The sequence below is a fragment of the Rhagoletis pomonella genome, unplaced genomic scaffold (genome assembly GCF_013731165.1).
Source record: "Rhagoletis pomonella isolate Grant_MI unplaced genomic scaffold, Rhpom_1.0 Rhpom_scaffold_04756, whole genome shotgun sequence".
Classification (NCBI taxonomy): domain Eukaryota; kingdom Metazoa; phylum Arthropoda; class Insecta; order Diptera; family Tephritidae; genus Rhagoletis; species Rhagoletis pomonella.
Genome location: NW_023463305.1, coordinates 1 through 14,042, shown reverse-complemented (window position 1 = coordinate 14,042; position 14,042 = coordinate 1). Strand labels below are relative to the sequence as shown.

The 14,042-nt window shown below is 44.9% G+C and overlaps 1 protein-coding gene across 1 annotated transcript; it reads left to right on the top strand.

Annotated features, from left to right (window-relative positions):
- The first annotated feature begins 251 nt into the window (after positions 1–251).
- Positions 252–12,693, top strand: LOC118754852. The gene is given in 4 exon segments (XM_036489724.1): positions 252–2,466; positions 3,533–3,657; positions 3,725–5,885; positions 5,887–12,693. Coding segments are annotated over 4 exon segments (9,153 nt in total). The 5' UTR covers positions 252–1,726; the 3' UTR covers positions 12,014–12,693.
- Positions 12,694–14,042: the final 1,349 nt, after the last annotated feature.

The following is a 14,042-nucleotide window of genomic DNA, read 5'->3' as shown; positions in this document are numbered from 1 at the left end:
ACTGTGTGGAAACTTTTAGAATTTTTCCCCATGTATACTCATAAATATGCAGTAGCCGTTGATTTTTGGATTACAAAGTATGTTCGACGATTTTTGTTCCATATGGAAAAAATATCAATATCTTTAATAAAAATATTTCCAAAAATCAAAGGTATTTTTAGCCACTTCAAACTTGCACTTTATTATACAAGAATTGAAAAATTTCTAAAAGTTCTGAATAAAATACAAATGCCATAGCTATATCTATGTTGGATTTTACAATACAGTGCTGCTATCAGGTTTCCGCACAAGGGTTAATTTCTCATTTTTTTTACAAAAAAAAAAAACATGTTTGAAACTGGTTGCTGGCACTTTAGTTTTGTTTGTACATATTTTTCCCATTTACAAGTAGAGTTATGTAGTTGTACATTTAATTTCCCTATTTTTTGTGTACTCAATCATTTATATCCTTTAGTTTACTTGGTTTGTAGTCATGTCCTTTAACGGTTAGAATTTGAAAATTTTGTGTTTTTTAGGGGCCTGTGCCAATTAATAGCAAAGTACTCTGGATGGCAAATTTTTGAATAAAAATTGCAAGGGCTAGTGAAAAATTTGATAGCAAAAATTATTGGTCTAATATTACACTATCCGACAAAATTGAACTTGTTTTTTTTTTCAACCATGAAAATAATGAAGCATTTTCAAAAATTGCATAGAAAAGTATGTACCCGTATTTGGTCGTTTTTCTACATCGTCATTTGCGGTTTCTATGGGGGAAGACAACCCTATGCTGAACCACTCAATAGAATATTGCCTTGTAATTTTTGAGTTTTACTAAACTTCTTATCCAAGGCATTGGCATCATATTGGGTTAGCCATTTTGAATTTTTGATAATTTATTTCAGTTTTGTAATCAGCGACTCAAAGAAGCTTCGAATATAAAATTGCATAAAAATCGGAAAATTTAAAAAAATCAGCGACTCAAAGAACCTTTGGATATGAAATTTCATAAAAATTTGATATTTCTTTTTATACCCGAAAGGGATTTTCGATATTTAATATATTTAAAAAGTCCCAAAGCAATATTCTATGAGCCAATTCAGTAAGGCAGACATTTTCTAAATAAATATAATTGCCGTTTTGATGTTGGTTGCTTAACTCGCTGGTCATCTTCTGCATCAAAGCAGCTGTCAAAAATAATGAAACAGTTTTTTCACCATAGAACTTTGCTACTGATTGGCATAAATCCTCAATAAATATGTATCTCATTTTCTTCACATCATTATGCATTTATATGTATGTATCTAATTAGTTCCGTTATGCGTACCATTTAAAATTTAAGCGTTTTGCGCATGCTTCTCCTCCGCCTAATCTCATTTCCATGTGGTTTGCCTAAACTTTAGCTTTCCAAAACCAAATTAGCTAATATTGTAAATATTTAACAACTCATTTACCTTTTTCTTTTGCCTTCACCACTTCTTTTCATATCGCGTGTTTCATAAAATTCAATATCCTTAAACACATACATACATACATGCACACACTTTCATACCTGATTTGATTTTCTTATTTATGACTTGTAAATAATTTTATGTACGTCAATAAATCTTCTCATTCACCAAAAATTGACCCAAATCGACTCATTTGGAATTGTGTACTTTTCATACCTTAAATGCTCTCCTACTTCATTGCGATCATCAACATTCCAACTGCAAATTTGTAAACAACAATTACAACAAACATCCATATGGTTTTTTTTTGTGAAAATGTAAATTGTAGAAATGTATTTAGTAAAAATCGCACCATCACCTCAAACACCAAAAACACCATCACCACCACTACCACCTCAACAATCATCAATACCAACACCGCCACCGCAACCACAACCACAACCACAACCAAAATCACTTCAAATCATAACGCCTCGAATGTGTTTAGAAATGCGTCGCATGGTACAGAAGCAGCCGTAGCGGCGAAAACAACAGCAACAGCAGCAAAAACGTATCCGTCAACGTCGTCGACGGCAGGCGCCAATACAACGGCGATAGCAGTGACTAAATGCTATTTAAAACATGCTAACAATCAAAATCAAAATTCTCACAAACCAACTAATCCGAATCATCATATAACCTCCCATTCCCATTCCAATAATTGTTCCAATTCATCGGTTAATTACCACCATCATCATAATCACCACAACCACAACCACAACCACAACCAAAATACGCACCAAACGCACGTTTCCCAATATTCCATGCATTCCTGTGCCACCACCAATCAATTGACATCCACATCGTTGAACGCCTTTAATTATGCTTCCAAAAATTCCACGAATACGAATTTTCTCAGTTTCACCGAAACGGAAGAAGTTCTACAAATCGGTATGCACAAAGTGCTCGTCTATGTGAAGAATCACCGTGATGCCTGGCCATTTATGGATCCCGTTGAGGAGGACATAGCGCCACGATATTATTCCATAATACGCAGGTGAGTAATTTGAGAGCTTTAGATTAGATGTAAAGTATTCTAAAAATATATATATATATGTGCATACATAAGTGTTAGATAGATATGTAGATATATGTGCTCTCAAAAGGTGACCTCATCTACACCTTAAGCTCTAATCTGTGGCTAATGTGTTTGCCATCTTAAGTGACCGCGTTCCAGTAACAGGTGGACTGGTCTTTCTGTTAGCGTATCCCAGTAAAGAAAGCAGCCGTCTTAGCTAATTCCTTGGGTATTATTTGCTCGCAGACTGGCAGTATATCTGTTATATATGTATGTATATGTCTTAACATCGTCTTTGAGAGAGTTATTAATTTTCTAAATCTCTTAGATACGAAACTTCCTGTAAGTTTTATGGGGTGCCATAATCCTAGCGAATTCTCCGCTCTGCACTCAACTCTTACTTGATGGTAGTTGGTCCTACAGCAATGAAGTGTTCTAGTCCTAAAGAACACTGATCGGACGAAAAATGTCACCATAGAATTTCCTAAAACTTTTCCTATAGGGTTCGCGAATCTTTCTGTAGACTCGCTCACTTCTGAGAGTGTGAAGTTCTCCGGATCTCTGCCTGGGTTATAAAGGCTCATTCCTCCCGCTAGCTTCTCTAACTCTTTAGTTGAGCGACGGCTGGTTTGTCGCTGCTTGACGTCGTCACAGCAGCGGCGGTGGTCTAGCAGTCTATGCTGTTTTGTATGGCTCCCATCCTAGAAGTTCGCTGCTTCCACGCCTTACCAAGTACTTTGCCGCACCTCAGTTTGATTCTGTAGCTATTACTTATCTCCACAGCAACATTCAGCCCTAGGTAGCTATCCCTTAACTTCGCTTCCACTACCCTTCAGAGTGATGTGTTAAGTTTCTTGTTTTGAGCTGGCAAGAGTCCTGGCGTCTGTTAATACATAACGGAGTTGTAGATGAGGTCTTTCGACCATCAAGGGACACATACGTATGTAGGATGTGGACATTTTTGGATTTATTATCAAAATTGTAAATTATTTGTTGTTTTTCTAATGGTAACAATTTTATTTATCTCGATTTCTCATGTTCACAGACCAATGGATCTGCTCAAGATGGAAGATAAACTGGACAACGGTGAATACAATAAATTTAGTGACTTTCGCAACGATTTCAAATTGATTGTGAACAACTGTCGCCTCTATAATGGACATAACAATGGTGAGTCTATGGCCATTTTGTTCTCAGCCAAAAATCTTTCATAAATATGCTCAAATCTTGCTTTCAGAATACACGGAAATGGTGAATAATTTACAAGAGGCCTTCGATAAGGCCACCAAAAAATACTTCGATAATTTATCAGAAGACGATGACGATGACCCCAGCTTGGGCTATCCGGCAGCCGATTCAAAGATGAATGTGTTCCGCGAGAAATACTTCAATAAGAAGTCTTCGAAGGACGCTAGTAGCGATAGTCAGAGTGTTGCAACGGATGCGGAGAAAAATGTTGCAGACAAGTCAACAGATAAGAAGAGAAGTGGTAAAAAGCGTTCAATGGATTCGGTTACAGAGTTGTATAAGGAAAAGCACGCGTATAGTGGTGAGGAGGACATAGACGATATGGCAAGCGGTGATGGGGAGCAGCGTGGTACAAAGCGCAAGCGTAAAGAGAAGGATAAAAGGCGTAAGAAGAAATCAAAAAGTAAAGCAGTTGTAGTGGAAAGGCACACAGACGATGAAGAAAATATTGAAGAGGATGAAAAGCAAGGTGATGAGGAAATGCGCGAAGATTTTGAGCAAGAACATAACATAAAAAAGGGCAGAAGTAAACAGGCTAAGGAAGGCACAAAGAAAAGTAAGAAGAGTAAGAGCGAGAAATCGTCCAAATCTTCAAGTAAAGCCTCGAAAGGCAAAAGCGATGGTGGTAAAACAAAGAAACAAAGCAAGAAGAGCAATAAATCAAAAAGTTATAACTCCGATGAGTCCGCAATGTCGGATGATGGCGAACCTGAACCAAAACCGGAACCGGAGTCAGAACCTGAAGCGGAACTCGAACTGGATTCGGAGTTGGAGCCGGAGCCGGAGAGCGTAGATGACGGTGGAGAAGACGATGATGAGAGTTTTGAATATCCGATTGTGAAAAAAGGCAAAGGCAAAGCAAGCAAAGACATCAAAACACACACAAAAGCCATCACATCCTTAGCGCAAAAGAAGAAACATGCATCAACTAAATCAAATAAACAACCCGCAGCCGCAAAAAATCAAAAGGGTAAAAGTAAGAGCAGCAAGTCGAAACAAAAGTCAAAGACTTCGGCCGAAAGCGATGTCGATGGTGATAATGAAAGCGACGACGAAAAGCCTTTAAAGAAGAAACCGCTTTTGAACAAAGACATGCCACCACCAGCCGTGGATGCGCTCGCCGCCTCAGCCTCTGAGCTGGAGGAGGAGGTAATCGACGACGATGATGATTCACGTTCGCGCAGCATGTCCCCATTCAAGGTGGATCTGCATAAGAAATACTCCAAAAGTGCACTTAATGATGATCTCTGCGACTTGTTGACATCGGTGAAGAAAGTACCCGGTACATCAGCAACCAATTCAAATGAAAAGCGAGTGAGCCCCGAAGACGATGAAGAAGATGATGATTTTAAGTCCTTGTCTAGTCGCAGCTCAACGCCGGCACGCGCTTCCAGTGAGGAACGCAAGACAAAGCGCACGCCGAAGAAACATGCGCGTAACGGAAAAAAGGAAGAGCCGCAAAATAATAGGAAAAATTCTGCTGCGTCTAGCACATCAACTGTCGGTAAAAAGAATGCCGAACTCGATGCTGCTGCGGCAGCAGAAGCAGCCAAGCAAGCCGAGCTGGAGATGTTGTTGCCTTTTCTCGATAAATACGAGTTGATAAAGTACCGACGTAGTCGCGCCAATAATTTGCAGCAGAGTACAGCGGTTAGTGTAGCTGAAGATAGCCAAAAAGCAGTGGGCAGAAGTCGCTCAAGAGAAACCGCCACCAAGAAAAAGGATACCGGTAAGGGTGGTGAAAAGGAGAAGGCTACTGACAAATCGAATGGCGAGAGCACGAAGGTGAAAAAGACAGGAAAAAAATCCAAGAAGGATACGCGCGGTAAAGATAAATCTGATACAGAAGATTTAAAAACGAAGCCTAAAGAAGACATAACTTCAAAGACCGCAAAAGCCGATGAAAAACCCACAGGAAAAGCTGCAAAAGTGGCTACGAAAGCAGACCTGGCCGAGGAAGTGTACAATGAGGGCCATACAATAAATAACACCATCTCTACGAAGAGCGGTAAAAATGCGGAAAAGAAAGCTGTTGCATCACCCGAAAAACCGACTGCGAAAAAAAAGGAAAAACCTAAACCGGAACCTATTCCCACCGTGCAAGTGGAAGAATCGCCAAAGAAGCCGACTGAGAAACCCACAGCTCCGGTGCCACCGAAGAAAGCATTGCAGAAAAAAGGCTGCTGCTAGTGCTGCGGTAAACAAAAAAGCTAACAATAAACCAACAGCCGTAAGCGCTGCTCCGAGCAAGACTTCATCGACCAATATTGAGGCACTGGACGTGGAAACTGAGCAGACGCTGAAGGATATCAACCGCTGGTTGGAGCATACCCCGCGTTTCTCGGAATTCAGTTCCGCCAGCAATTCTCCTTCGCGTTACAACCTAGACGAGTTCGATCCGGCGATTCCGGCCAAGTTGGAACCGGCCGATTTCAGGCGACCAGTGCCGATCGCTCCGCCGAAAATTGATTTGGTGCCCACCAAATTGGCAGAAGTGCTGGTTGATTTAGTCACCGACAGCGATGCAGTGGTTACCAGTGGCCTTAAGAAAGAAGTGATCTCAGAATTAATAACAAGCGGCATATCTGCCAGCACCGCAGGTGGCACTGCGAGCAGTGTGAGCTCTAGCTGTGGCACGCCACCGCATTCGGTCACATCTGCCAACTCAGTTGGAAGCACCTCAGCCAATGCTTCGTCGAATAACTCAGCTGTAAATGCACCGTCGATATCATCGATCGCCTCTGCGTCGGCCGCCAATCAGCCAACTCTGCTAATACCACCGCCTCCCGCCATCGTGGCGCCCGTTTTGAGCTCACTGGCGCCACCAAAACCCAAAGAGCCCAGCACCACTCAATTGCTGCTGCATCCACCACCGCCGCCGCATATTAAAAATCAGCTGGCAAAAGAAGCTAAGCGCAAGTCACTGAAGGAAAAGCTACAGGCGGCTACAAATCCACGCCGCAAAGATTTGCTTCGTACCATCGAACGGCTGCAACCGGGCAAAGCTAAGGGCAATCTTATACAAAATATAAATAAACCCGATGAGCTTTTCCCACTAGGACCTGTCGCTGCCAAAACAAAGGAGGTGAAAAATGCGCTGATCGTTGAAACTGGCGACAATGCGCCTAAGCTAAGTTTAGGCACCGTTATAAATACCGATGATTTTGCTTTGGGGCAATCACATAATTTCATCGATGAGTTAGCGAGCAAAACCGAAGCAAAGTCTTTGAATAATACAGAAAAGGAAGGGGACGAGAAGGGTGGCAAGACGACTGGCCTTGAGATAATTTCGCCCTTCACATCCAAAGCTTCGACAATAGCTGCTGGCGTTTTGGCTGCTTCAGAAATAGAATCCGATAAGAAAGATGATGAAGCGCTTGCCAACGATTATATAAAACCCTTTGAAAAACTGTTGGAGAAGAAGTCTGCCGCAAATACGGAGTCAGGCGGCACTACGACTGCAAAAGAAAAGCCAAATTTGAGCGCATGGTTCAAAGCTTTTGGTGCACCGAAGAAAGCAAAGAAATCGGAGGAGGAAGAAAAGCAACAACAACAGCAGGCAGATGCAAATGAGTCGGCTTTCAGCGCTGGCCCAGGATCAAGCTCAACGAAATCTAATGATGGGGCAGCGACTGCCTCAATATCTTCCACCGGCGCCACTGCTGCCAGCAGGTCACCCACTTCGGCTTCAATGACTGGTGGCGTGGACTTTTCATTGCCCTCAGCGCCACGCCAACGCAAAGCGAGCACTGGCAGCACAATATCCGAACGCTCCTCCTTCAGCCAGGACCCCGACTCGCCTCGCATAGCTATAGATGAACGTTACGGGTCTTACGCGGGTGCGAACTACACGTCGCCCATCGGCGCTTCACCAATTGGGGCATCGCCGATAATGGTTTCACCGAAACCAGACGAAATTACCAAACCTACCTCACCCTATCCATTGAATGGCGCTATAAAGGTGGGTTTCTATCAAGACACCACCACCAAAAGCAGTCCGGATAAGAGCTGCAGTCCACGCGAAATGCCATCGCCATATCCACAATACTCACAGCACATATACTCATCTGCTTCGTCACCAAACGTATCAACGCCCGAGTTAAGTGGCACTTCACCCTATGGTGGCGCAAATAGCTATAATCCTTCCGGCTCAGAGGCCTCGAAGACGCCTGTTTACTCATCAACATCACCATTGCCGAATCTCTATGACCAATACAAGCAGCCACGTTCACAGGAATCCGATTACAACTCATCTATGAGTCCAAGCACTCCCAATCCGAATTCACCATATCAACAGCCTCAAAGTTCACCATATGCCGCACAATCGCATCAATCCCCATACCACCACCCCAACTCTCCATACCATCAGCAGCAACATTCGCCCTTCCATCAACAACCGCACAGCAGCCCAGTTCACACGCCACCCGCAGCCACGGCCGCCCTGCCTGCTGGCTCCACTTCAGTGCATTCGCCGCTGCACCAGCAGCAGCACAGTCCTATGCCTAGCAGTGTAGACTCGCCAGCATCGTCTGCTGCAACTCAACCGCCAACGCCACTGGCCCACTCACCTGCCGACCAGCCGCATTCGCCATACCAACAGCAGATGCATTCGCCTTATCAGTCGCAGTCACAGGCCCCGCCTCAAACGCAATCACCTCAAGCGCAACAGCAAAACTCCAACGCCCTTTCGCCGTACAGTCAGAGTAGCATGAGCCCATCACCATATCAGGCACCGGTGGGGACTCCGGAGGCAGTCACTTTCAATCAGTTGACTCAAAATACTGATGTGAAAAATACCTCCCCAACTGTTACAGCGACTCCAGCAGCAACTCCCGCGCAAGCCGAACAACCCTATGCGCAGACTGTAGCAAATAGAAGTAGCGGCAGCGGCAGCGGCAATAACGTTAGTACAGTTGGAGGTAGTGACTCTGCAGGTAGCGTTGTAAATGCTGCGATTGCGTCTGTATCGGCATACGTGCCAACACCCCAGGATATTTTTAATGCCACCACAATGCTGGCAGCGCAAAGCCAAGTGCAGGGGCAGACGGAGTCGCAGAGCCTTGCGAAACAGCAGCCGCAGCAACAACAGCAGCAGCAGCAACAACAGCAACCAACCCAGCAGCTGCAACAGCACCAACAACAACCAACCCAGCTGCTCCAACAGCAACTGCAACAACAACATCAACCAACCCAGCAGTTGCAACGGCCACAACAACAGTCTCCGCAACAACAGCAGTCTCCGCAACAACAAAAGCCTCAACAACAACAAACTCAACAACAACATCAGCAGCAGATAGACGAGTTGCGAGCCCTCTACGGCACGGCGCTGAGCTCTGCGGCTGTATCTATCTTGGACAACACGAAGCATAATGATTGGAATTTGACTGGCGCCACGCAGCCACAGGTTGAAATGCAGCAGCAGCAACAACCACAGCAACAACAGCAACAGCTGCTCCAACAGCAACAACCGAAGCAGCAAAATGTTCAACATCAGTTGCAGCAGCAGCAACAACAATTGCAAAACCAGCAACAATTGCAACAAAATCAACAGCAACAAAAGCCGCAATATCCAACCTACGCGCAGTACCAGTCAAAAGCTGCTGCAGCAGCTGCCGCCGCTGCTGCGTCCACGAGCAAGGACGTCTCTGGAGCAGACAAGACGGACAGTGTTAAAAGACAGAGCGCCACAGCTTCGGTTTACGGCGACAACTCTGCCAACGATATGGCAGCCTTCATGCAACACATGCACCAGCAGGCGCAAGCACACAAGAACTCTGTGAGCGCCGCTTCAACGCCAGCGGCGTCTAGCCCTACAGCATCAACCACTGTGGCAAGCACAGCAGCTGTGAACGCAAACGCCAACCCGCTTAAGCGGACAGCTGAGGACATGCTGGGCATGGACTACAGCGGCACCAGCAGTGGCGGCTCAGCGAACAAGTTACAAAAGTGTGAGAACAATAGCGGAAATATGCCGCAGCAAACAGCACAGATGTCGGCACAGAGCAGCAAACAACAACAAATGTTCGATAGCTTCTTGGGTGCCATGCCCTTTGGCAAGCATTTGGGGAGCATAACTCCAGACAAGGCGTTCGAAATGTATAATCGCGCTGCGTCAATGGGGTTTCCCAAAGATTATGCGAAGGACAACAGCTGCCAGATGCAGCAACAGCAACCGCAGCAGCAGCAGCAATCCCAGCAGACCCAGCAACATCAGCAGCAACAGCAACAGTCGAATACTGGCGCCAGTCAACAGCAACACCAGCAGTTACAGCAGCAAAAGCAAACGCAGCATTTACAGCAACAGCAGCAGCAGGCAACACACAACCAGCTGCAGCTTGGCCAGCAGCAAAGCCAACACCCCCAACAGCTGCAGCATAGTCAACATACGCAGCAGCAGCAACAGCAGCAAACTCAACACTTATCCAAGGCCACCATGGACAGCATTACAGCCAGCCTGCTTAGCAAGCCCCTTAATTATGGCGCTAGTAGTCTGCAGCAGCAGCAACAACAAACGCAGATAAGTCATTCACAGCAAATGACCCAGAGTTATTCAGCACAGCCACAACAGCAGCAACAACAACAACAGCACTCGCAGCAACCGCAAGCGCAACAGCAACAGCAACAACAGCAATTGCCTGCCAAATCGACTGCAGCGGCAAGTTCAGCCTCCGGCTCAGCATCAACACTGGACGCCAGCAATATGCTGAACATGTCAAGCCACCATCTGACACACCATCTTTCGGCCTACAACAAGCCGACCCCACCACCGCCGCCTGCGCAGACATACAGCAATCCGGCAGCCTCGTTACTGCACCCCTTGGCCGAGAGCTTATTCGGCCTGTCCTCTGCCAGCTCCGGGTTCTACGATAAGAATATGCCCCCAGCTGCCCACATGTATAACGCAGCGGGCGCGGCGAAAAATCTCTCAACATCCCAGCTGTACTCGAATCCCGCATCAATTGCTGCGATGGGCGCTGGTACTGGCATGTACGGCAATGCCCAGCTGACGTCCGCAGCAGCTGCGGTGAGCGGTTCGTATGGCGTCACTAACACCAGCTCCAATTGCAGCAGCAACAACACGACTAACCAGCAGCATCAGAATGTAGTAGCCGCAGCAACGGACGTTGCAAAATCAGTGGCGCCGGCCGTTCAAGTTCCTGCGAAACGTGGACGCAAGAAGAAGGCTACAACGATTGCGGCAGAAGCGGCGGCGGCAGCTGCAGCGGCTGCCAAACTGCAGCAACAGCAGCAGCAACAACAACAGCAGCAACAGTTGCAGCAACAGCGCCAGCAGCAGCAACAGCAGCAGCAGCAACAACAGCAACAGTTGCAACAACAGCAGCAGCATCAACAGCAGCAGCAGCAGCAACAACAACAGCATCAGCAGTTGGTACAAAATCATCTTCACCCGTCGCAATATAACACGGCAGCGGCGCATATGTCACAGCTGACAAGCACCAGCTCAACTGGTACAGCACAGCCCGCACACCAAAGCTCCAGTGGGGTGCCCGCCCATTTGCAGGCGCATGCACAGGCGCTGCAGCAAGGCTTTCAACTGTACGCTGGCCTAAAAACAGGTGGTGTTGGCTCGCCGCTCTCGGCAGCCACCAGTTCCAGTTCGGCCGCAGCTGCTGCAGCCGCGGCGGCAGCCGTCAGCAATGTGGCTGCACACAGCGCGGCTTCAGCAACAGCAACATCTAATGTGTCCGCCACAAGTGGCGTTGATGTAGCCACTGCGATTTCGCTGAAGACATCCGCGGCTGAGGCGACCGGCATGGTGCCGGGCAGCGCTTTCAATTTCGGACCCACCCCTGGCAGCCTTGGCTTATATGGCGACCAAGCGGCAGCAGCTGCCGCCAGCAGCTACTTAGATCAATTCAGAGATGCATCCAACCCCTACTATATGCCACCAGCGCCGGCGCCCGCTCATCGCAACTCGGCAAGCGATGCTAGTGCGGCAGAGAAAGCGCAATCAGCGCTAAATCCAGGTGCATCGGCGGCCGCCGCTAGCGCTTACCCATTCTTGGCGGCGCACACAACACCGCGTGGCACCCCATACTCATTTATGCATAATACGGGCGCCTCACAGCTGGCTGATCCCAATTCTCAGCTATATTCCTCCTACTTGCGGCGAGAGGATTTCCTTATGTTCAATCAAGGGCTACTGGGACGTGGCGCAGGTGCAGCAGGCTATGGGCAACCACCGCCGCCAACAGCCTATCGGCCATCCTCACTGGGTATGCCCAAGCCGTATGATATCAATCGATCATGGTTTTAGCAGTGCGCCAACAACACCGCCCATGATGAAGCAGTAGTCGGACAGACAGCAGCAGGTGCGGCAATGGCAGGTGGCGGTGGTGGTGATGGTGATGGCAGTGGCGAAGCCAGCAACAGTAGCAGTGTGTTGGGCGGACAGCAACAGCAGCAGCAGCAAAGGGTGCAGCATACTCAGCAACACCTGCAACTACAACAACAACAGCAGCAGCAGCAACATCAAACGCAGCTGTTAGACCAACACCGACAGCTACAAACACATCAATTGTGAAGGATGTCGCTTATTTACTGGTTGCCTTTCAAAATCACACAGAGCTGCCTCAAACATAACGCTGCGTATCAGCCACGATTGAAGAGAGTGCGAGCAGCATATATGCATATGCAGACGCGCTTTGCTAAAATGACAATTATCATTATCTTATGTTCAGCTTTAGTAGATATACATACAAACATACATACATACTACAGAGTAAAGTAAAAGTTAATTGAAGAAAAGGAACAAAAAAAAATTGAATAATTAAAAGATAGCGTAGTTGATGCAAACGTTAATTTAACATTTATGTTTATGTCTAACATACATATATAACTAAGTTTACATTAAACAAAATAAAAAAAAAAAAACAAAAACCTTAAACTAATTACACGCTAAGCCAAAGTGTAGCCGCATTTACACTGAAAAAAAAACAGTACTAGATTAGTACGATATTCAGGATTATGATTACGATTAAGCACAAATTGTATTTATGCTAAGCTATAAAAATTTTGTTGTTGTTGGCAAAGTCGGCAGCAGCAACAGCAAGAAGTAAAACATATGCATTGTTACATTTCTGGCTGCATTTGGAAATTGATGCTGAGTTGGTGAAATCCGGCGTAATCGGGTTAATTTTACTAGTTATGTACAATGATGTTGCTTATATATGTAGATAAATACATTAAGCGCTACCTTACATACATATATTTAAAGTGCATACAAAATTCGTTTTAACGCCAGCGCTGGCTTTTGACATTAATGTGCATTAGAACACTTTCTCATACGTATGTATAAGCTTTGTAATACATAATTGAAAAAGTTTTATGAGACATCATCATACATATATATATATATATATACTCGTGCATACACAGTAAACTACATACATACATTGTAAGTATGTACATAAGTTTGAAAAGTTTATCACTAAGCCTATTAGTAAGCATTTTTGTTTGTATATATAAACATTATACATATTATGTATTAAAACTATATTTTAATGTTAAGTCAAATTATCTCTAAACATACATACATACATACATACATACATATTGAACTCACAGGAGATTAAGAAAAAGAAAAAAGAAAAAACAAAAACACTCACTACATTTTATGATTCCTTCATTGTATGTACGTATGTATATTAGTTTGTTTGTATCATTCAAAACTATATACTTGTAAAGCTTAATAGTCAGGAAGGAGCTTTTAAATAAATGTAATTGCCTTATTTCACAAATCAATCGACTTCATTTATTTTTTTGTAATCATATCGAGCCCTAACCGCCAAAATAACGTAAGTGACATTTTTTTCAAAAATTTTTTTTTTGATGCAGAAATGCATCTAAACGCTCTAGGAATATTTCTGCATCAAAAAGAAAATTTTGAAAAAAATGTCGCTTGCGTTATTTTGGCGGTTAGGGCTCGATATGTATGTCGAGAGTAATACGTCGTTCACATTCCTTTTTCGACTGTTGTACATAGATTTCTATGTGCATACACTGCCTGCCACTTTGAATAGCATACGCCAACTTCTCTTCCTTCAATTTCAATAACCCACCAACAAATATTGTAACTAACATCCATTTTTCTTTATTTGAAAGCTATACAATTTTGTACATCCTGTTGGTTAGAGAATCGTATAGCTTGTGGATGTAATCTAGAGAAATAGTGGATCAGGCACTAGTGGAATACTGTCTTCTCGAATAAGCCATTATTCCCACACAATTTCCATTATGTTTAGGTCAGATAAGTAGCCTTGTTATAACAACGGCCGCAATATCTG